The sequence below is a fragment of the Mastigoproctus giganteus genome, chromosome 6 (genome assembly GCF_048544385.1).
Source record: "Mastigoproctus giganteus isolate SK-2022 chromosome 6, ASM4854438v1, whole genome shotgun sequence".
Lineage (NCBI taxonomy): Eukaryota > Metazoa > Arthropoda > Arachnida > Uropygi > Thelyphonidae > Mastigoproctus > Mastigoproctus giganteus.
The window spans coordinates 218558532-218584143 of record NC_143580.1 but is presented as its reverse complement, the minus strand read 5'-3'; the positions used below and the strand labels follow the sequence as shown (position 1 = coordinate 218584143).

Genomic DNA, 25612 nt, shown 5'->3' with positions numbered 1-25612 from the left:
GTGTTCTATGATCGATTTGTCGTTTGCTGGCGAAAAACCCCATTTGGGGGGGGGGGGGAGAACCTTGATATCTACGCCTGAAACCGACTAACTCAGCCAGGGAGTGAAAAAAGCCCATTAAAGTTGCTCGCGTCATCGACGAGATTCGAACCCGGGCTTTGTTCACTCGGTGTGGGGAGGACGGTGACGATACCACTGTGCTACGCGCGCAGATTCTTTTAATTACCATGCTGACTTCTTCCACTCAGCCATCCCTTTCTCCATAACAGTAACTTGACCTTAATGCCACTGCTCCAATTTGTACAGCAGTCCCTTATGTGCAACAGTACCAAAACTTTTTGACACCACATACGTAGCTTCTCCTGAAGTCGAAGCAGATTAGCATTAGCATCAGCATTGGTAGAGGCATATGATGCAAGACAGCGAGCTTATGCAGCAGCAACCAAAAAAAAAAAAAAAAAACTTCCACTTCACCCCTCCGTTTTTTCGAAATACCAGACCAGCTGAGCCTTAAATTTATTTAGGATATCAACTTCCATAACAAGAGATGGAAGTCTCTTCCACCAACCAACTACCCGCTGGCTAAAGGCAAATTTCCACACTTCTATCCTACATTTGCCTTTTTTCAATTTGAATTTATGCCCTCTCAGGTGACTATTCTGAGCAAGAGGAAGAATCCCATCAGCATTAAGCATGCTCAAACCATTCAAGGCTTTATACACCTCTATCAGATCACCTCGCTGGTGCCTAGTCTCCAGACACTGTAATTTGCAAAACTTAAGCCTTTCTTCGTAAGAGCACCCCTTTGTTCCATTCACTAATCTTGTTGCCCTTCTCTGTACTTGTTCCAGCAGCTCTACATCCTTCTTGAAATGAGGCCTCCAGACCTGTATACAGTACTCTAGGTGTGGCCTGACCTTATACAACGGAATAATCACCTCCTTATCCCTGCTGGAAAAATTCCTGTATATCATTGACAATACTCCATGAGCTAGTCTTGCACCCGTCTGCACTGCTCAGAGAACTTCATATCTGCCTGCACAACCACCCCCAAGTCCCTTTCATTCTCTACCACTGTCAGTGTAGTACCACAGAGTTGATACGTTGCTCTGGGGTTGCTGTTTCCCATATGTAGTACTTTACATTTGTCAATGTTAAACTTAATTTGCCACCTCTCAGCCCATCTGCTCAACCTTTCCAGATCCTGTTGCAGCAGCATAGCGTCAATATTGTCCTTGACAACCCTGCCAACCTTTGTATCGTCTGCAAACTTGGACATTAAGCTTGATATACCATCATCAATATTGTTTATAAATACAGAAAACAATAATGGACCCAACACTGAACCCTGAGGGACTCCACAATTAACATTAGTCCACGATGAGCAGTGTCCATTGATTACCATTCTCTGTCTTCTCCTCCTCAACCACACCTTTATCCATAGTAGCAATTTGCCTCCAATGCCACACTGCTCCAATTTTTGCAGCAGTCTTCCATGTGCAACAGTGTCAAAATCCTTTCTAAGATCCAAGTATATAATATCAAGTTATTATCTGCATCCAGCTCTTTTGTGACTACATCATAGTATTCAATCAAATTGGTCAGGCAAGACTTCCCTTTAACAAAACCATGCTGTGGCCGAGCTATAACTGGAGTCTTGTCTAGATGATCCTGCAGTGCTTCTTTAACCAATGCCTCCATTAATATTCCTGGAACAGAAGTTAAACTCACAGGTCTATAATCACTTGTGTCAGCCTTTGACCTTCCTTTGTGAATTGCGGTCACATTTGCACATCTCCAGTCTATGGGTACCTCCCCTGAGTCCAAGGAAGCTCTCATAATTATGACTAAGGGTTTGCTTACTTCCTTTGCTGCCTCCTGTAATGTAACTGGATAGATTTCATTCACCCCAGGTGCCTTGTGTTTATCTTCAACAATTTCTCCTCCACTTTACTCTTAGTTATTAGAAGATTATCTAGCTTACTGCCAGAGTTGAATACACCTCTGACATTCTCCTCCCCGAATAACTCCTCATATGTGAATGTCGATGCAAAATATTGATTTAGTTTTTTAGCTACCTGAGCAGGATCATCAACAGTTGAACCATCGATATCAAGTAGACCAATCTGATTCGTTCCCTTTCTTCTAGAGTTTACATAAGTAAAGAACTCTTTGCTGTTTATCTTTGCATCCTTTGCCAAAGATTTCTCAAAAACTGCCTTTGCCTGCCTAACCTCCTTTGTGAATTGGTTACAGACCAGCTTACCCAACGGCTCACATCTGGTGAGTATGGGCTTGGCAAACACAGGGTCCTGAGCTGGATATCATCATTCTTCTCTTTCTTGGTAATTCCCTTCTCTCTCTCTCTCTGTCTGTCTGTCAACTTAACACGGGATTTTTTTTTTGTTTTTGGCTGGTGCAGCATAAGCCTCCGTCTTCCTTGCACCTTATGGATAATAATGTATATAATAGGTTTCTGTGTCACGTGTGAATTTATATGTATCCCATGCATTTTTCTTCTCTGCCCTGTGTCTCATTAGTTCATCTGACATCCATTTTGGCCTAAACTTTGAACAATATTTCTTTGTTTGTATGAAAAGCCTAGTAGCTTCCGAGATAAGTTCTTTGAATGCTTCACATTTCGAATTTGCTGTTGGTAACATCATCAGTTGGTCCCACTGTATAGAATTTAAATACTGTCTCAGTCCATCGTAGTCGCCTTTACGGAAGCAATAACCCTTCCCTTTACCCCTAATGGTAGTTATCTCTTTGAGTAAATCCCACTTCAGCCCACTGTGATCACTGCCATCTAGTGGTTCCTTTATCTGGAGATTCTTAATGCATGAAGAGTCACTACTGATAATCGAATCAAGAGCATTACTCCCTCTAGTTGCCTCCCGAACATGCTGATGTAGAAAACAATCATCCAATAAATCCACAAAAGCTTTGCTAGTGTGTGAGTGACCAATCCACAAATTCCAGTCAATAACTGGGAAACTAAAATCCCCCATTATAAGACTCTCTGATTTACTGGCCCACTCTATTTCTCTGTAGAGTTGTTTATTATACTCATCAGAGGCATTAGGCCTATAGCACACTCCTACTCTCAATTTTGATCTTCCAATGCTTCTGTCACACCAAACTGATTCAACACTGCAGTGTCCAGCGATGTCGACTGGCTTCGCTTCCTTAGATTTTATGTGTTTCTTAACTAATAGTATAACTCCCCCCTCCCTTTCTATCCTCTATGTAGACGTTGTCCTCCCCAAATTCCAGTTCTGCATTCCTTATATATCTATGTGACATCACGTCTCTGATATCCCAACAATATCCGCCTTTGACACTTTGAGCAATACCTCAAAATAATAAAATTTCTTTACCAAACTCCTAGCATTGGTGCTAGCCTAACACAATCCATGTGTTTACTTGTACCGCAATACCCCCAGCAATCTCTGAAATATCCTGCATCTTGTTTTCCAGGCTTGTGCTCATTCCAATAGAAGCAGTGCAAGAATCACTTTCACCTCTGCCAGTGGCTACTGTTAGTCTATTAGTCATTGTATCGCCCCCCAAGCTAGCAGTTTTCCGACCCACCCCCACCTAACAGTGCCTCGATAGCATCAGCAAATATTCTTGCACCCTTTCTATATAAGTGTATCCCATACCTGTAGAAGCAGTCTCTCCTGTTAACAAGTACAGACCAGGCTGAAAAAAATTCTACCCCTGGTGGTAGAATTTTTGACACCATGACACCATCTGGGGTAGAAAAAAATCAACCCCAGATGGTGTCAAAATTATTTTGTGCTTCCATTTCCCTTCTTAGTGCATCATAATATTCAATCAGATTGGTCACAAAAATCTGATAGACATGATTCATTTTAAGATTGTAGTCTGACTTACTTAACTAATCTGTGGCTGGAGACCAGAAAAATTCCTCACGTCAATGACGGGATTAAAAATAGCAAATTTCCTATCCTGTGTGGGGAGGACCGTGATTTATATCCTGTGTACTACATGCAGGGCCGGATTTGCGTATAAGCTAAACAAGCTACAGCTTAGGGCCTCGCTCCATCTTAAAAAAAAAAAAAAAAAAACCTTTTTCAATATTGTCTTAGAGGAATTGTAAGAGAGAAGGGCCTCATACATGTCATAGCTTAGGGTGGCAACAAGTCTAAATTCGGCCCCGACTACATACGAGGGTTCCCTTACTCTAAGTAAAGCATGCTTTTCCTTAGAACTAATGCGCTGACACAAAGAAGATAACCCGATTGTTTATTTAACTCTGTTATATCAGCTGCCATAAAGAGTAAAGTTAATCTCGCTACCATAAAGAATAAAGTAATCTCCCTGCTTTTTCCTGCCTTTAAACACCGAAGTCCAAAAGAACAGTAAAAAATAATAATCACATTGTAATAATTAAAGTGGAGGAGTTTCCTGTGTTTAATTTTTTTTAGCGCCGTGAAAAGAGATAAGCATGGATATCCCAGCGTCCATGTTTATCTGGTTTTACAGCTCGTTTTTGTTCAACTACGTTGAGCACGCACAAGTTGGACTGCAAGCGAACTTATGAGAAAAAGGCAGCGTGACGTCATTCTATTGAAGTTGTTCGTTTACCGGTCGCCTCCATATTGGGATGACAAAAACATTACCATAGGGACGTGTTTTGTGTTTTTGTACCCAGAGGAATGGTGTCCTGTGTAGTTGCCGGATGTACTAATCGATCATCTTACAAACCTACTACTGGTATAACATTTCATCGGTGAGTATCCAAGTGTATTTTCCTGCTTGAGAAATATTGTAATAGTGTGGGATGACAGGGGAGGTTGACTACGTGAGGCGTCGTTTAGTTTTGTCTGTCATTGTTTCGTTTTCTTGTCTAGGGCGCCAAATTTTTGCGATGTTTTATAAATATAAATCAACTAAGAAGCATATACAGGAACACATCTCATGATTTAATTGCTTTCTCCTAAGTTCAAGTTTCCACTTTATAACTTGGTCGTGCTTCGAGTAATTTTTTTTACACCGATCATGCAAGCGAGCATGTACCATGCAACGATAAATATATCATTTGCGAAGAAAATCCTGCAAAAAAATTGAAATTATAAATTAGTTTATGAATTGGAGTGAGAATTATTAGAATTAATTAACGACGGATAATTTTTGATGTTTTTATTTTTAGAATTTTTTTTTTAGAATATTCTTTATTCGCACAACTAATAAAAAAGATATTTATTTATAAGATGGCCATTGGGTCTGTAATTCCCAGAACTGCGAAAATAATTTGTGGGTTAATAATTTTTTGTGAAATAATTTTTTCTTTATTTTTGCCTTAATCAACAAACGTAATTTATATAAATTCATTAGTAAAATTGTATTTTATTAATTACCTTCAGATATATATTTATTTTATTTTATGTTTTGGTAGCCATTATTGGAAACTGATTTTGTTAATTATGTTTTACAAAATTTATCCTATTACTCAAATTTTAGTTTTTTCACTGGTTCTTCTATTATATATCTCCAATTTAGTCATTTGCTTGGGTTTTCATCCCGTATACAGACAGTAGTCTGTTTGAGGGTGAAAACCAAGTGGGATTCTGGACTCCTTGCCACTCTCAAATTTCTTGGTGACAAGGGAGAAAATGTTGAGCCTCTTTGACATGATGTGAGCAGTGGAATAGAAAAAAAAGTCCCTGTTGTTTATGGTTCCCTAAACAAAAGGATCTTATGATATAATAAAATGAGGTTCATATCTCAGTTAAATAGTTATTTCTTTTGATTTTTCAGAAGAATAAAGGGCATTTTTTATGAATTACATGATCAGGGTACTCAATAGTAGCCCACTAAAGTCTGTGTGTTGGGGGGTGAAATAGATTACCTGTTGTCAAATTCAATAGTATTAGTAGTGACAAATGATGCAAGAAAGTAAGCTTACTGAGTTACAGTACTTTGTACCACCTGTATATAGTTTATGCAAGTTCATGTGTTAAATGCCAAGGCAGTTAAGGCCATTAGACATCAATATATAGTGTCAGTAATACCAAATTCTCTGGTCAGTTTCCTGTTTTGCTGGATGAAAAACCCAATTTTTTCTGGAGATAAGACCATGCAGCCCCACCTGAGACCAACTAACTTAGCCTATATATAGCTTAATTAGATTTTGAAAACATACTAATTTATATACAAATTCTGATTTTTAGTTTAACAGTATTAGTGGAGCTTGGTATCTGACTTGTGTTGACAGACCAATTTACATGTTTTTCAGGCTGAAAAATCAGGAATAATAGATGGGGGAACCCTAATCCCTCCATTTGTAATAGATTAACTACAGCACTCAGTTGAAGAAGACTAAAGATTCTTCCACTGATGGGACTCAACCCTGACTTTTCCAAATGAGTGGATGGCAATGTGTCATGCTGACTAAGCTGTCATGGAGGTTTACTGACTTATATTGTAGACTATATATTATATTCTTTGTATACAGAAAATGCAGTACTCATTTATTTTTATACCATATCAATAAATAGGGAAACAAAACAGTTGAGAAATCAGCTCATCAGTATTGCATGGGCCAGTCAGGTTGAGCTAATGTATGACAAGGTCAGTGAGATTATACCTGTACATGGAAAATCTAATTAATGTCAAGCCCAGAGATTTAGTAATTTTTTTAAAACTGTAATTTGTTTTGACAATGTAAAATAATAATAAAGGCTCTTCATGTCTAAAGAAATAAATCATTTGGGGAGGGGCTCATGGATGCATTCTCAGCTAAAGGGAGTGAACAAGGACAAAGTAAAGTAAAGCTGGAGCAGAAGTAAGCAGAGATGGAGGTTTCACATGGTATATTTTGAGAAGTGGTGGGGACCCACTATATAGGATAGAGGGCCCCTTCAAATCAGTGGGACTTTCTAAAAAATTCTTAGACTTGTTGTGGACTCATTTTGACTGTTCAATTGAGATTTATTGAATATTTAATAGAGGAAAAACACCTTTACTTGAAAGGCACTGCAGATTATGATTTCAAAAAGCTTAAAAACCAAAAATTGGGAGACAGCTGTTCTACCTTTTACCAGTGTGCTATATGAATATCTGCCATTAAATAATAAACAACTTCTCCTAGTTACTTAAATAAAAGAACAAATTGATTAAAATTTATTGAATGAAATTCATTATCTAGAGATAAGTAATTAGTATTAGTAGTGACAAAATGATACAAGGAAGTGAAGTTATACAGCATCAGCCGAAAAATAGGCCACTGCCGACATTTGCCCATTCATTCTAATAATTGTTCAAATATTCAAAAAAAAAAAAAACTTATGGAACAAAATGAGGCAGTTGAAAAATAATTGTTGATTTTAAAAAATATTTTTAATAAGTGCATCTTCTATTCATATATAAACAAAAGCATCTGTATTAATGTACTTTTACATTAGCATCAAAATATTTAATTTCAATAAAACTGTATTTTCCAAGCTTACACACCTGCCATTACATATGAAGAGAAAATACTATAGAACTTTAAGTTAATTATATTACTGTTTTGCATTTTGTAATAGTTAAAATTAAAACAGTTTTGGAAACTCAGGTGTATGCATTCCCACTGTCCTTGGGAGTGTTTTCGTTTTCATTTGTTAATTAATTTAAAAAGTTTATTAATTAAAGATTAATTAAAAATAATGAATTCCAAACAATTTTTTAATGAAGGCAGAAGCATATATAAAAAAGAGTTAAGAGAGGGGAGACACATTTTAAATACTCTGTTACCAGATAACTCTGTCTGGTAGCATTTTTAGTTTTTTTTTTTTTTTTTTTTATGAAAACCCCAAACACGAAAAGTATCAAAACCTATAGTACTTAGTACCGTGCATGCGTTGAAGAAGAAGTATGGGGGGGGAGGGGGATGCCGGAAACTTTGCTCTAGAGACTAAACATGGGTTTTACCACTTCAAGCCTCCAATAAGCAAAGTGGTGGTATTTCACCGGTTGATGAAAGTCATCTACCACCTTAGTGTACTGATGGCTCTGCCTTGTCCTAGTACCAGTGACACTGTCTTGAGAGTAAAAATTGTGTGTACATAATACAGTGGAACTTGTATATTCAAGATCCAACTGTTTGGAGAGGTGGAGATGGCTCCACCCCTATCATTTCCCTCATTATGTTTATTAATTTTGGGTATAAATATTAGTGAATAGGATGAGGCCAATTCAAATTATATAGTTTTAATGGAACCAGCGCTTGTTACTCATATCATAAATTTATATATCCCAGATCCACATTAGTTTGAGTCACAGAAACAGTGGATTCTGTTAATATGAACTATCAATAGTTTTAGTACAAAGGATCTGCTTGACCCTACTTTGACCACCTACATTTCAAGAATGGCACACAAAAAATTGAAAGTTGCATCTGTAGGTTGTGGTTTTAATCAGTTCTGGGGCAAGGGTAGTGACTGAGGTAGCTGCTTCCAGTATAAGACTTAAAGGGGTATAGTTTCTTATAGTTCGGTGGAGTGCAATTCTGAATAATTATCTTGTCCTGGTTCTAATGAAAACAACAAATATTGTATTATTTATTTGCTGAAGAGAGTAGCAAACTCATATACCATATTTGTTTAGAATCAGTTTTCCCTTATTAGCATTAGCAGAGACATATGATGCAAGCTTATACAGCATCGGCCAAAAAAAAAAAAAAAAAAAAAAATCTCTCCCATTTCACCTATTTATTTGCTCCAAAAGTTTGTCCAGTTCTTCCTTCCTTGAATTTATTTAAGCTATAAACTTCCACAATGACAAATGGTAGTGTTCCAACAGTCAACCACCTGCTGAAGTTTGACCACAGTATCATGAATAGCAAGGGAAGCTGCATTTTGAACAGTTTTTTTTTATTTATTTTTTATTTTATTGTTTTAAACAGTTAGCATTTATTTAGGATCTTTTCTTTTAAGATTTGGCATGGTATACAGTGGCGCGTTATCCTATAGGCAAAAAAGACATCTGCCTAGGCCTCGATCAGAGGGGGGGCCCCCAAAACCACTCTTTCAAAAACTCATTGCTGTTTTTTTACTAATATTTTTTATTAAGTGATTTTTATCGGAAACTGAACTTTCTACCTGCCAAGGTCAATTACTTGAAGATTAATTTTAAAATTACATTTTTTTTTACCGATTTTGATGAAATTCTATATTTAGTTCTTATGTCATATAAATTGTTTGTTTTGTTGTCACAATAAAATGAAATTGAAAATGTTCTTTATTAGTTTTTTCTTTAGATGGGGCTCCAAATTCCATTTTGCCTTGGGCCCCATGAAGGTATAATGTGCCACTGGTGGTATATGTGCATATTTAGAGTGCAAAATAAAAGGTGCAATTTTAATATTTTGTTTTTCATGCCATATTTTACTAAATGTCTACTCATTTTGATTAAATATATTTTTTATATAAATCCAGAGTAGACTTATATAAGGCTAGTGCAAGTGCAGAAACCTTGTTTCATTAAATACTATTATAATTTTCAGTTTTCCAAAAAATGCTGGAAAGAGACGTTTGTGGATAGCTGCAGTGAACCGTCAAAACTGGAGGCCAACACCTTGGAGCAGATTATGTTCTGCACATTTCCGACCTGAAGATATTGATAGAACATCTATTAATTTAGTTAGAATTAAAGAAAATGCAATTCCTAGCATATTTCCTTCACTTTCAGAAACAGTAAGTTCTGTATATTTATTTTTCTTAATTAAGCAGAAATAGGTTCTTTTGTAAAGTTTGAGTGTACTATTTTGTTCAGCAGTATTTTCATAACTGAAAAAAAAAAAATAAATAAGATTTAGTGGTGAAATGTAAATTTGGGTGAAACAGTTGACTCCATGTTAACAGCAAAATTATTATATGTTGGTTATTTTTGTATAATTACAGAAAATACCGACGAACTGGATAATCTCACACTACTTTGACAATTTCAGATTCCTTTTGGAGTTTTTTTGGCTTATAACTTTTTGTATTTTTAACTTTTTAAAACGTACCAAGCACTGAACAAAACTTATGGGTTTGAAGTTTTTTATTTGGGACTAATGGTTATGAGTTTAAATGGTAGTTTGTTCACAAGTAATGTAAACAACAAAATAGCATTGGGATTATGCATTATGGCCTTAGAAGCCAGTGTGCCATATAAATTATAAAGCAGTCAAACCAAACAAATATCCAAAGGAGCAGAATAGCACATTGCTCGCTGTTTGAACAATCAGTCTTTAGCAGTTTAGTAAAAGTTTTGCATTGAAAAAAAGACTTGCAGTAGATGTTCCAAATATAATTGGCACAGGAATTTTGTTTATATGGTTTTTCTTTGCTGCATGTGTAAAAAAAAAAATGGAATACCATATGTAAGTGATGAAATCATGAAAAAATGTGACTACAGCTGTTGTTTGAAGTCCTCAAAAATCAACATATCAAATTAGTTGCCAATGTGAGCATATTTATAATTTTTGTATCAACAATTTGTGCAGATATATAGCAAAGGTTTCACCAGCTGTTTGTCTACAGCAGGGTTGGGCAATCTTTTTAAATGGGGGCCAAATAAATTGTCTGTCAGGTACATGTGGGCCAAATTTTTTTTAGCTTTCCATGGATTATTAGGATTAGCTTTCCACGAATTTTTAGGATTATTAAAATGGTGTATAATGAAAAAATTGCCACAAACAGTGTTATGTTATTTATTGTTATATTTACACATACTCACACATATAATTAATTTTATTAATAAGAAAATCAAAATTCTGATAAAATTACAAAAATACAATTATAGTATACAATTGTAAAAAAAATGAAAATTAAAAATTATTATAGTTTCAGAGATTTTATAAAACCTATATAATCTTAGATTTTCAATTATGCATTGTGATAAGTTTCAGTAAATACCTTCATAAAAATAAGATGGTAAATCCTCTTCAAATTATTTACTTTTATCCATTGATTATTCACTGACATTGCAATCGCATTCTGCAGAGCCAAGAGTCCAGGAACCACTACTGACTGCGTGCAAGTCTATGCTTGCTTACTAGTGTTGCCAGAAGCTATGCTTGCTTACTGTTTGGCAACACTGTTGCTTACTCGAATTTATTATTATTATTAGCCATATGGTGCAAGGAAGCCTGAGGCTTATGCTGCACCAGCCAAAAAAAAAAAAAGAAATTCTCACGTTACCCTGAGAGAGAGAGAGAGAGAGAGAGAGAGAGAGAGAAATAGAAGGGAATCACCAAAAAAGCAAGCAAGAGAAGAATGATGATATCCAGCTCAGAACCCTGGGTTTGCCAAGCCCATACTCACCAGATGTGAGCCCCTGGCACAAATTAAAATGATTCATTAGGCATTGTACAATCAAAATGTTAAAAAAAATTTAATAATAGCAAATATAATAAAAATTATAATAACCATAATTTCATGATATATATTTTTCATGTCTGTTTATTATATATATTTTGAAAATGACCACGGGCTGGATCATACACATTCGTGAACGGGAGGTTGCCCACCCCTGGTCTAAATCAATGAGAGCACTTTTCATTTAAATGGAATGCCCACTAACAAAATGTCAGAATCTAGGAAAGTTATGAATGATCCCTTAGTTTTATGCTTTCAGTTGCACTAAGTTTTATTGTCCATTTTTCTCCTTGGAAAAAAATTATCACTAGGATAATATGGCATGTTCACCAAAATTATCACCAGGATTATCATGGCATGTTAAAAAATTTCTTCTACTATGTTCCATTGAAAACAACCAAGGTTGTCAGTTGGATAATCCAAGGGTCTTGGATCATCCAACTGACAATCCTGGTGTCTTGGATATGCCAGAAAAATGGTGTACCCCATCATTTCTCTCGCCATGTCCACGAATTCTGAGTACAGATTTTCCGAATTGGTGAATTCAATTATTATTTTGATAACATTCAAATTAGTTTCAGTATGAGAACCTACTAGAAAAGAAGAAAGAACCGATGTACATTGATCCTTGGTTTGGGAACTGGCAAGTGTGCACAAAGAAGCTTGAAATATAACAAATTATCCCAAGTTAGGAAGGATGTAGAGCTACTGGAATGAGCACAGAAATGGGCAACTAGATTGGTGAAGGGAACAAAGGGTTGGTCTTACCCAGAAAGTTCTTAAGTTCTGCAGTGTATTTGTATTTATCTGTGGAAGCATGTTTACAAACCAATTTGAATATTACGAAAAATTCAACAATAACTCATGAGAGGGGGAGAAGAACTAATCTGTCTCTCTACCTGAGATTTTGGCTAATTTCAACCTTAATTGAAGATAACTTTAGAAATTCCTTCAGTTATTGAATGGAATAAAATCCAAACCTCTCCAAATGATTGACAGATAGCAGTGTATTGTACCAGCTAATCTGTTACAGAAGGCTTCGTGGGGCTGGGCAGCACTCCAGGACAAGGTAGAAAACTTTCCAGTTTTTTTTTATTTACAGAGAAAATGCTTTGGTTGTGTGGTAGGGGCCTACTATTTTCTTCTGAAAAGAATTGGCTACCCTGGAGGATGAAAAGCTTTGCCTAAGGTACAACACAGCCAGAACTAATACCATCACCCATTATTTCCTCTTAGATGTTTGCAAAGCATGAAGCTAACAGTGCTCTAGCTTAAACGTCAACCTTGGGCTTCTATTCTCAATAGGCTGTTCAGTCAGAGTTCGTGATAAAGCTTCCCTCAGCTTCTTTGGAATTCATTGCACTTTGATGAGTGTGATACATTCCAATCTATAAATTGCTCCTGTGATTATTCCCTTCCATGCATAATACTGAGTTGAGAGACCCCAAGTTTAAATATTAAGTTCATTTCATTCAGAAAAGTACAAATAAAATGAGGTTGTGGTCACCAACTACCAACTTTACCAAGAGATGCCTACTTTGTGTAACTGCTTATCAGAACTGATTGCTAAATGCTCTATAACTGCAATGTCAGTTCTCTGTTATAATTTCAGTTTTCCAAAAAATGCTGGAAAGAGATGTTTGTGGATAGTGCAATAATGCTTCTTTTTTTTTACAACCACTCAAAATAATCCTTGTCAAATAGGGTTTTAGCTTGCTGATTAATAGTCTTCATTCTGTTGCCCTTACTTCACCATAGTATCTGCAAATGCTAAGCCCAAAGACCTCGTAGTTGGACAAATAACTAACGAAGCTAAGTTCTTTTTTCAAAATAAGTCTAGTTAAAACTGATTTTCGCTGTGTGTATCTACTGTAAACATGAAACTTACGACAGTCCTGTGTTAAAATGGCATAAGTTTGATGGACAGTCCTGTGTTAAAATAGCATAAGTTTCATCTCGTTTCAGAAGTCAATTCTGAAATGAGATGACTTTGACTTCATGTTAGTGGTTGTACAGGCTTCATCAGGAACTGATCACCAACAGGTCAGGTTTATTAGGGAATCAGATCCTTCATTTGCTATAGCACCTTGATTTGTTTTCATGGAGGATAATGTCCTAATTTTATAGGCCAGAGGTTCCCAAACTTTCTCGGTTCACAGTGCCCCTAGTGTCACTAATTTTTTCGCTGCGCTCCTAGTCACAGTAATTTTTTCACGCCCGCCCCCAGGTCAAAAGAAATACCTAACAGTTCCATTTATTAAGTAGTTAGTCCAAACAACTTAATAAGTAATGTTGAAACTGTGAACTACCTAGAGCTAGTAGTTCACACGGTGTTTGACAGATGCTGAGTATCCCTGTGTTTCCATCAAAAATTTAAAATATCCCATGGCACACCCCTGTGAGTTCGCTGGGGCGCTGTGGCACACTGTTTGGGAATCACTGTCATAGGGCATTGCCAGTTATCATTATGTCAAATGAGGATGATAGCAAGTGCATGGACTTGCTCTTGCTATCTGTAGTGATAACATGAAAAACTTGTATTATTCATAGGCACAGTTAGGGGTAAGGTTTGATGATACCAGACATATTCACTTACTGTGTGCGAAAGTATTGGTTGTTTTACACATTTAGGCTTAGTGCTGAAACATGTATGTTTCTGTATGCTTCAAAAGTAGTGAGGAACATACTTAACTCTCCATTTTTGCATTGACACACAAATAATTTTAAAAAGAAATCAACTGAAAATTAAAATATCTCTTACAGTTATCCCTCTGAATTTTAGTCTTTCTCCAGTGTGGTTTTGATTTGCAGTTTTCAGAATTAATCATATTAGTTTTGGACAAGGCAAACAATGATTACAAACAAAGGCATAATGTTTACAAACAAAGGCAGTATTCTTATTAGTGGTTTATTCAATACCTGTCACTACTAGCGTTGTCAGTGTAATCTCCAGAAATATGATAAGCTATACAAAGTGCACTACACTTCCATTAGTGTAAAGTGTCTACCCAAATCTTGAGTGGACATGCTGGTGTGTAAGTCTTTTTGTCAATATACTGCTTGAGATAAACAGTGAGAAGATGATCCATAAATCGTTATATCAATTCAGCATATTAGTACAAGATGATCCATAAACTGTTATCTCGATTGAGCATATCGGTAAATATGTGTGCAACCATGCATTTTTGTCTTAAATTTTATTTAAAAGAAATATGTTAACAGTTTAAAGAATATCGTATTTGTAGGCATATATCTTTTATGATGTTAAAGTAAACAGTTTCTCTTCTGTTACACAATATTGAATAGTTTACAAAAATTGTACTAGGCACCTGAATGAACCCTAATCAAATCTTTAATATGGATATAATCCATATTAAAGATTGATTCATTTAAAAAAAAAAAATTTGACTTTATTTTTGTAGGAAGAGCAAACTGAGGAGTCCCCAAAGCTGAAAACTGAAGAGTCTGTGAAAACTGAGAACACAGAAACTCAGGAAGAGGAACCTGAATCCAGTGGTAGTGACCACAACTATTCATTTTCTTTAAGCACCGACACTTTGGAAAGGATGAAAAGTGTCTGCAAAGTGATGAGGTAAGCTAAGAATACAAAATATAGGTGACAGTCCTCCTGAAAATTTCAGGACTGCCAGCATTGACATGGCAGCAAGTCCTACTTGTTTCATTCTACCTTCTGCTGATTTCACTGGAGACTACTTATTTTTAGCCCTGATATTTCTTAATTAACAAAATTTCATAGTAAAAGAATTGAAATTATAGCTATAGTTATTTGTAATAAAGCATTCCTATCAACAAGACTATGCCAATTTATGTAGTTAACTTACTAGACAAGACAAAATACATTATTACCTTTTCTCTTGCTTGCTATGACTTTTGATGTGAAAACATCTATAGCGGCAACTAACAATGGAACGTAACAAAAATGCAAGACGAAAAAAGAAATTGTTGGCAAATATTTGTATTGTTGCAGTCATATGACAAATACTTGTATTGTTGCAATCATACTATTTAACAAATGGCTACAATGAAATGTGTAATTAAACTATTGGCTTGGATTTCGCTAACCTCTTTCAAGCCAAGAATGTTTTCACATAAAATAAAACATCTTTCGTGCATACAAAGTGTGGGTTTTTTTTTTTTTTTGGTGTGTCAACTGTTTTATTTACAGGGTACTGTTTTGTGTGCTATGTCTGTATAAGTGTGTGTGTGTGTGTGCGTGTGCGCAGACATCCTCCACCTGAGATCTGCTAACTACAGTCTTGATTGAAAAGACCTTTAAGAATTCCTCTAGTCTCTGACAGATTCAAACCAGACCTTTCCAAATAAGTTTGTTTGTTTGTTTGTTATTTGGTTTTTTAGGAGCATTAGCAACTAAGGCCATATTGCTCCAGGATATGCGGTGGTCATTCCCTGACCTTTCCGCATCCTCCGTATTTGGTGGTGACGGGCTCGAACCCCGGTCTAATCAAGAAGCGTTTGCTACGCACTCCAAATAAGTAACAAGTGGCGAAATCGCTACTCTCTAACTAGCAACTGCAATAACATACAGTAGCAGCCACAAAAAGTATATCATCCTATATGCAAAAACTAGTATTTTCCTGTAGATATGAAATTGTCACCTGAAGGCATCATTTCATTATCCTGTAATGAAATGAAAAACCCACTACTACCATCTGATTTAAATATATATAAGTAATGGCATTAAAAAATAAAATAGATAAATAAGAAAATAAATAAACATGAAGTATATATATATATATATATATATATATATATACACACACGTATACACAGCAACTTCCGATTTATATAAGGGTTGCGTTCCATAGAACTCTACGTAAGTCAGAATTTCCCTAAATGCTTATGCAGCACTCGCAAATTTTATTGAAGCAAAAAAAGAAATGTTCGACGAACGTATGAATAGGTAAATAGATTTATTTATTCAATTTTTTTTATTCCAGTTGCAGGAAAAATTACAAAAATTTCAAAATTATAAAATTACAAAATAAGAGAGGAGACAGGTATAATGTCAGCAAGTTTTACCTTTCGAGCATTACTGCCAGAATTAACTCTCCAACAGATAAGCATGCCACTGCGGAAGTTGAGCGTTGTGGAGATTTAGAAGTGGTTTTTTCCAACACATCACAAAATTTTTCTGCAGCTGCAGAATCGCCACTGGCGACTTCACTGCATACTTTAATGTTTTGGAAACCAGTGCGATGCTTGAACCTATTAAACCACCCGTTGCTTGCCATGAAATTGCTTGGGGTTTGCCATACTTATCCTTAATATCTTCATAAATACTTCTTGCTTTTGCTTGAATGGCCATTGGACTCAGGAACACTTGCTTCTGAATCTGGTATTCCATCCATATTATTAATAGCTTTTCCATCTTCAAAAATATAGCACCTGAATGCTGTTTTGTGATCACTGTTGATCTTAAATGCATTGATCCTTTAACATGTTCTTTTATACGCGCACTGTCCCTTAAAATAGTATTCACTGTTGAAGCAACGAGACCTAATTCCATGCAATGGATGACAAACTTTTTCCTGCTTTGTAATTCTTAATTAATCATCTTCATTTTTAAATCAATTTTGTTTCGTTTCCTAGCACTGCCAGCACTTGCACTTTCCGTTGGTCCCTTTCCCTTCACCATTATAATAAGTAAATAGGAATGAAGTTCAGAAGATTCTGAAAATTTATTTGTTCTTTATATGATTGAAGATTTCAGTGAAGGAGAACTCATCTCACCATAATACCATAATGTAAAAACCCACAGAATTCCAGTTATCGGTATTATTGCAAGTGCAATAAGATCAAGTTTACTACCCGTGTATAATAGATTGCACTAACAGAAAAGCCCAATAAACCAGAAAGTGCAAATTGTTTTTTGGTTGTGACCTCCAGAAACGTGCTTTAGAAAAATGTCACAGAGGCGTTCAAAATTGATTCTTATAATGGGAGCATGTGATAACGATGAAAGTGCAGTGCAATTTCCATTATAAATATGACCTTTTAGAGAGATAAATAGCTTAGCAATATAGCAAATTTTTCAACTTCCAAGGACTTGTAATGAATTACAAAAAAAAAAAAAAAAAAAAAAAAAAATGTTATTGGGTTCACATTACTATATTTTCACAATACCTCCATTTATTCCTACAGATGCAAAATACATTTATATATTTTTTTAAGTTTGTACCGGCTGGCAAAAACTTATGTAAAGTCGAATTTCTGTAAGTCGAGTATTACGTAAGCTGGGGAGTGGCTGTATATGTAATTTATGTTTTATTTATATTATCGCTTTTAATTATTTTTCGTAACCATGATGAAACCTTACACGTTAACATAGCAATTACATAAAGTAAAGTTTTATTTAATTGCTATGTTAGCATGTAGGGTTTCAACATGGTTACTCAACTAGCTATTTTCTGAAAAATATAGTTGCAAGGTTTGAATATTGACAGCCTTGGGTCCTGTATATTGCTGAGGTTTGGATTTTTCCAGTTTGGAAGTTTTGGTTTGATGTCTTGGACTATAATGAAGCTTGAATTTTCAAAATCCTAGAATGGGTAAATGAAAAGCATGTCAGTAGTTAGGCTGCCAACATTTTGCCACTTTCTCTATATGATTAATTCATTAATTCATTTTATTTCCTTCAACTGTTGGTCAAAATTTGGTCAAAAAAAAGCAGTGAGAAGTTTGGAATAAAATTTCACGTTTGTATTTTTGTTATATCGATTATATTTATTTGTCAGTAGTGGAAATTGATTATTCTTTGTATCTGTCCAAAGCATCATCTAGATAAGGGGAAGGTTTTATTCGTAATAACCATAAAATAGCAATTCTTGATATAAATGTGATCACCATAATGCTAAGTAGGCAATTTTTTCCTTTCAGGTTTTCAAACAATTCCTATGTAAAGAAAAAGTGGAAGTTACCATTGAGAAGCAGCAGTCGGTCAGGATATGGTAACAGTAGACTCTGTTCATGCTATTTTGGAAAAAAAGATGCAAATTCAATTTCATGTTCTTCTAAAAATAAACCATTTAAGAAGGTATTTTTTGATTTCACTAATTATATACATAAATTTAGGTAAGATTCTTACATTGTTATATATTTTTTAATATGGTACTTGAATAATTGGGCATGTACTTGATTTCCTATGCTTCAAAAAATAATACCTTTATTGTATAAACTGTACAGAAGCATGCAATCTGACCTTCACAGCCAGAGACTAAGGGGTTTAAAGCAGGACAAGCTTGTTAACTGATAGGTAAGATTTTGGCTCCCTGCACTCAGATGTTAGTAAATGAAATGCTAATAATAGCAGCTAGAATGTATATACACCAACTGAAGCAGTAGATGTGGTTTTTTGAGCTCCAGCAAGGTGGTTAGTTTTTGTGTGGTGTTAATGGCTTTTGGTTTGTTTTTAATTTATGGCATGATTGTAATTTTTATTATTCATAGCGTTTACAGTTCTACTACCAAAGAATGAATTTGTGGTCACTGCCAGATAGTCTGTTTTAGAAGTAAAAGGATTTGTGAAGTAGTAAAAGAGAGCAAATGCAGGTACTAAATTTACTGTTTTTTAATAATACAGTAATACAAAAATAAAGAAGATGAACAGTACTGAAATTTTGTAATAATAGCAGCTTCAAATAAATGAAAGTCATTAAAAGCAACAGTTTGTCTCCTTTAATTAGGTGCCAGGAATCTCTTTATTCTTGAAGTAGACTGTGTCCAGTCTACCTTGAGTTCATTTTTGTGGCAATATAACGAAAGTTAAAACGGAAGTTAAAAAATTATATTAAAATCAAAATCTTTGCATTTTTATTTTAATGTAAGTTTATCTCTTTTAATCAGGTGTCTGATTTTTGTACCAGTTTCAGCTGTGTGTTTCTTGCTTGATATTGTAAGCATTTCTGTTTCAATTTTTGTAGAATTATAAACATAAACATGTATATAATTTGAAAAATGTTGTTTATGCATGGGTAATGCACTGCTATCATTTCTACTACCCAGGTAGTCAGCATGAATCGTTTGATTATATCTCATATTGTTGAATACCTTCACAACGAGTTGCCGAGGTATTGCACTGCTTTGAATAAATAATGCTTCACCAGTGGAGAAGACTGTTACTTATTCTCAGCGGATAACATTAGTCTTCTCCAATAGTGAAGCATTACTTATTCAAAGCAGTGCAATACCTCAGCAACTTGTTGTGAAGGTATTCACAATATGAGATATAATCAAACAATGCATGCATACTACCTGGGTAGTAGAAATGATGGAAGTGCATTATCCGTGCATAAACAACCTTTTTCATACTCTTAGACATTTAGTCAAGAAATATTTTTAGACGTTTGTTTGTTTGTTATTTGGTTTTTAGGAGCATTAGCTAAGGCCATATTGCTCCGGGGATATGTGGTGGTCATTCCCTGATCTTTCCACATCCTCCGTATTTGGTGGTCACGGATTCGAACCCCGGTCTAATCAAGAAGCGTGTGCTACGCACTGCTGCTCCTGGCTACGGAGGCACCATTTTTAGAGATGTATATAATTTATTGTGAATAGTGTTATATTTTGCTAGAAAAGCCAACTTGCTATGCAGAAAAAATGAACCATGGCCAACCATAAGCATATTTATAAATAGCCAGGGCAGGTAGAAGAGATAGAACTAACATTGTGAACTAGAAACTGAGAAGTAATTCTATCACAGTAAGGGCAACCGAGGCAGTAAAGATAGCACAAAGCAGCTTTGTTAACTGTATTACCGGTACCTCTGTAGCCAGGTGGGAAGGAGCAGCAGTGCGTAGCACACGCTTCTTGATTAGACCGGGGTTCGAGCCTGTCACCACCAAATACGGAGGATGCAGAAAGGTCAGGAATGACCACCGCATATCCTGGAGCAATATGGCCTTAGTTGCTAATGCTCCTAAAAACCAAAATAACAACAACAATAACAACAACTGTATTACCATGTACAGTGGAGTCCCGCTAATCCGAACACATTTCGGTCAGCGGAGAGGAAATTTTTTAGTTTGCAAAATATACGTTAAATACGATAAATTTAATTGGTATTAATGATACAAAAACATTTAGAATTCCACAAAAAAATTGTATTTTATTGTAGTACTCTACTAATACAAAATTAATAAATCAGTGTTTGACATGGCCTATTAAAACTACACATCTGTACTTACGCACCAAAACAGGAACAAAAGTCATTTTTCAGAAGTAACAAAGTTTCTTTTGACGTAACGATGAAAATCGGCTAGAAGATGCTATGTTTCGCCACCGCTTCATAAACATGTAGTCTGCCGGTGTAGCGCTGGGATGTTGTTCTAAGTAGCATAAAGCGAGGTCAAGGGTCGCTGCCGCGTCTGCGTGCGACACAAGTTGTTCCGCAGTACCACCGGGCTTATCATCATTCTGCTTGGAGTCTTCTTGGGTGACAGCTGCCACGATGTCCTCATCCGACAGGTTTTCATGACCTATTCCATCCACTGCAATACACTCGTTAACGTCAGATTCTATTGCTTCCTCGCACCCAGGAATTTCCTGTATGAGCTGAATTAATTTTTCTGTGTCATTGTTTTCGTTAGAACTATCAACAAAGCTGAGAGAGGGCCATAATTTCTTCCATGATCTTTGTATGGACTGCTCTGTTACACTTTCACACGACTCAGCAACCCAATATACAACATTTTTTTAAGTTCACTTGTTTCATTTTATCATGTAATGAATGTATAGTAGGCCTACTATACATTCATTCCTTAATAAACCAGACCTGTTTTACTGCTTGCTGCTGCATTATTGCAGTTATTTGGCTAATCCGAACAGGTCTCGGTCCCAATTAGTTTGGACTAGCGGGACTCCAGTATATATTTATCTCTAATGAATGTATGAAAAATATCTCTAGGAAACCGTAGGGAAAAATATAAAATACATAGCAAATATGGAGACATGCAGAGCAGCAGAGACTAGTATTGCTACCATATAAATATCTTAAAATATTAAATAAATAAAACGTTAAATAAAAATATAAATACAGGAACTCTCCAACTTACGTAAGGGTTACCATTCTGCGGAACACTACGTAAGTCGGGGAATTTCCCCCATATTTGTGCAGCACTCGCAACTGTGCTCGCTGAATTGATTGAATCAAAAAAGAAATGTTCAATGAACATGTGAATAGAATTATTTATTGTATTTATTCAATTTTTTATCTCGTGTGTAGGAAAAATTACTAAAGCGTGCAATTTAAAAAAATTTCAAAATTATAAAATTACAAAAAATAGAGGAGACAGGCATAACGTCAGTACGTTTTGCGTCTCGAGCATTGTTGCCAGAATCGACATCTTCAGCCGATAAGTACACCACTATGGAGGTTGGGGGCTGTAGAGATTTAGAAGGGGGTCATCCACTCAACCTTACGAAAGAACATATTAATGGATGACTAGACTGTGGCTTTTTTCTTTTCATTGTAGATTTCTCTGTAGCAAGCTAGCATATTATTCACACCTCTGTTAACTTTTAAGAATCATTTGCTGTCAGGATCCATCTTCTCAAACCTCGCCATTGCCATCTCTCTGGCAATGAAGTGTCTCGGCTGCTCATTTGGTTCATCTTGAGTGTCAGCATTTTCTTCTTTCACTGTTGCTGCCCTCAAGTCAGTATGTTATTCGTTACATAATTCCTTCTCTTCTTCCTCTATTAACTCCACGTCTTTGGCATCAAGCTCCAACTGAAGTAGCTCTGCAACCTTTACAATCTTATCTGTAACCCCTTCATATGATTTGTCTTTTTCAAATCCTTCGTAGCCTTTTACGTGCCGTGGGTATAACTTTTAGTAATTTTCGCCCAGGCCTTATTAATGTTTAAGATGGCATGGTAAATATTGTAAGATTTCCAAAAGTCTCTCAACATAAAATTTTTCTCATCCTCTACTGCAGACAATGCCTGAGCAAATGTTGTGCATAAATAGTTTAAATTCGAAATAACACCCTGATCCATAGGCTGGATGAGTGAAGTTGTGTTTGGCAGGAGAAATATGACTGTCACGTTCGAATTGAAATCATCTAGATGTGTAGGATGTCCAGGAGCATTATCTAATAGAAGCAAAATCGTGAAAGAAATGTCGTTGTCTTTACAATATTTTTCAACCTTGGGAATGTAGCAGCATTAAAACGAATCCTTAAAGAGAGATATTGTTATCCATGCTCTCTGGTTCGATTGAAAATGATGCATGGATAGGGTGGCTTTATTGATGCCCTTAAATGCACGAGGATTTCCAGAATTGTACACAAGCAGTGGTTTTAATCTGTAATCTCCTGCCACATTAGCCCCAAGCAAGAGTGTGGCCCAATCTTTTGACACCTTGAAACCTGGCATTGTATTTTCCTCTTTGGCAGTGTATGTTCAATCAAATTTTTTTCCAATACAGAGCAGTCTCATCAATGTCAAATATTTGCTGCATTGAATAGGCACCTTCATCAATAATTTTTTTCCCAACACATCACAAAATTTCTCTGCAGCTCCAGAATCGGCACTGGCAACTTCACTGCATTCTTTAACACTGTGGAAACCAGCTACTTGAACCTATTAAACCACTTGTTGCTTGCTACAAACTTGGATTGGGGTTCGCCGTACTTATCCTTTAATATCTTTATAAATACTTGTTGCTTTTGCTTGAATGGTCATTAGACTCAGGGGCACTCGCTTCTGAATCTGATTTTCCATCCATATTATTAACAGCTGTTCCATCTTCGATATAGCATCTGAACGCTGTTTTATGATCACTGTTGATCTTAAGTGCGTTGATTCTTTGACACCTTCTTTTATACGTGCACTGTCCTTTAAAATAGTATTCACCATTGAAGCAGCGAGACCTAATTCCCTTGCAATAGATAACAAACTTTGTTCTGCTTCGTACTTCTTAATCATTTTCATCTTCATTTCTAAATGAATTTTGTTTCATTTCCTGGCACTACCATCACTTGCAGTTTTTGTTGGTCACTTTCCCTTCATCATTGTAATACATAAATAGGAATAAAGAGAAGTTTCTGAAAATTTGTTTTGTTTTTTTTGGAGCATTAGCAACTAAGGCCATATTGCTCCGGGGATATGCAGTGGTCATTCCCTGACCTTTCCGCATTCTCCGTATTTGGTGGGCATGGGCTCGAACCCCGGTCTAATCAAGAAGCGTGTGCTACGCACTGCTGCTCCTGGCTACGGAGGCACCATTTTTTTATATGATTGAAGATTTCAGTGAAGGGGACACACATTTCACCATAATAGCATAAAAACCCACACAATTGCAGTTATTGGTATTATCGCAAATGCAATAAGATCAAGTTTACTACCCGTTTATAATTAGATGCACTAACAGAAAAGCCCAATAAATCGGAAAGTGGAAATTATTTTATGGTAGTGACCTCCAGAAACGTGCTTTAGAAAAATATCACAAAGGCATTCAAAATTGATTCTTATAACGGGAATATATGATAACGATGAAAGGTTAGTGCAATTTCCATTATAAATATGACCTTTTAGAGAGATAAATAGCTTAGTAATATAGTGAAATTTTCAACTTCCAAGGACTTGGAACGAATTACAAAAAGAAAAAAAAACAACAGTATTATTGGGTTCACATTACAATATTTTCACAATACCTCCATTTATTCCTATGGAATGCAGAATACGTTTCCACGAATTTTTTAAGTTTGCACCCGCCGGCAAAAACTTACATAAAGTCGAATTTCCATAAGTCGAATATTAAGTAAGTTGGGGAGTTCCTGTATTAAATATTATTGTTTAATATTTATTTCCACTTTGACAGTTGTTTGTCTACATTATCATTCATTTCTTAATATTTATATGCTAGCAATATTAGTCTCTGCTGCTCTACATCTCTTTATCCACTATGTGTTTGATATTTTTCCCTACAATTTACTTTCATATATTTTTCATTTATTTGTTCATTTTTATTAGTGAGATTTACGTATGGTAACATTTGACAAATCTACTTTGCTCGATATTTGTTTCTGCCATAGCATTTACTCTGACAAAGTTATTTTTCAGTTTCTAGTTCACAGTGGTATTTATGCACAGTCCATGTTTTTTTTATTTTCACCCTTAAGCTGTAGCGAGTTCTTGGTTTTGTTTTTCATTATGGCAGATTTCCTTTCTTATAGTATTTGAGTAATATAAAAGTTTCCACCATGCAAACAAGTTACTTATATTCTTATAAGTATTACTTATATTTTCTGCCTGTCAAAATACTGCTGGTCATTTAAAGATCTAGTAGCTTTCTGGAGAGATTGGATTCATGGCTGACATTTCTCATACCACTGATTACAACAGTGATGTTTCAGATCTTTAGATCTGAAATATTACTGTTATATTCTTTAGATCTCAGCCTACTGTGGTGTCCCATAGTCCTGCTATAGCCAAAATAAAATAATGAATTTTTATTTTTAATCAAAAATAAAAATGCCCATCATGGTTTTGTTCTTTTATCCCTGGTAGTTTTCATATTCTTTTGCCATTTACAATTATACATTGCCCTAGGTTCCTGTGCTTGTAACATATAGATGTAATGTTGAAATTTCTCTGACATTTCACTCCCTTTCAGATTTTTTATAGTCTCTTCAGTGGCTTATAAATTTATCCCTTTAGGCTCTTAAATAATTTGGCACTTGCTGTTTTATATTTGTATCTGAATTCACTGCATCCTTTATTTTCACTTTTGCAGCCATATAGCTATGTAGTGTGTGTGTGTGTGTGTGTGAGAGAGAGAGAGAGAGAGAGAGAGAGAGAGAGAGAGAGAGAGAGAGAGAGAGAGAGAGAGAGAGAATAAATATTCTATATAAATAGTTTGGTAACTTGTTAAATTTGAAAAGTTATAATAATCATACTGACAATTGCTAGTTATTAATAAATTTTGATTACTGCCAGTTATATATTTAAAACTGTAATGTAGAACATACATTCCCAACTAGTGTGCCACAAACATTTAACACATTCATCCCCTTGACTTGGCACATAATAGCCTATGTTATAATGTGCCAAAAAATCATAAACCTAATCCTAACATTCAGCCCTACCATTAAGTTATGCTGATGTATGGCTACCACTCTCATAGCCCACAATCAGCATAGCTCAATACAGTGCATTCTTCAATTTGAAGTAGTTAATTCTGATGATTATAGATGGTT

The 25612-nt window shown here is 35.5% G+C and overlaps 1 protein-coding gene across 1 annotated transcript in view; it reads left to right on the top strand.

The window, feature by feature from the left end:
• Positions 1-4536: 4536 nt before the first annotated feature.
• Positions 4537-25612, top strand: part of LOC150084990 (uncharacterized) — a 41551-nt gene continuing 20475 nt past the window's right edge. The window contains exons 1-4 of the mRNA XM_090376425.1: positions 4537-4759; positions 9515-9704; positions 14795-14964; positions 18291-18447. Coding sequence (XP_090232551.1) covers positions 4686-4759; positions 9515-9704; positions 14795-14964; positions 18291-18447 — 591 coding nt within the window. The 5' untranslated portion in view covers positions 4537-4685. The remainder of the gene's footprint in view (positions 4760-9514; positions 9705-14794; positions 14965-18290; positions 18448-25612) is intronic.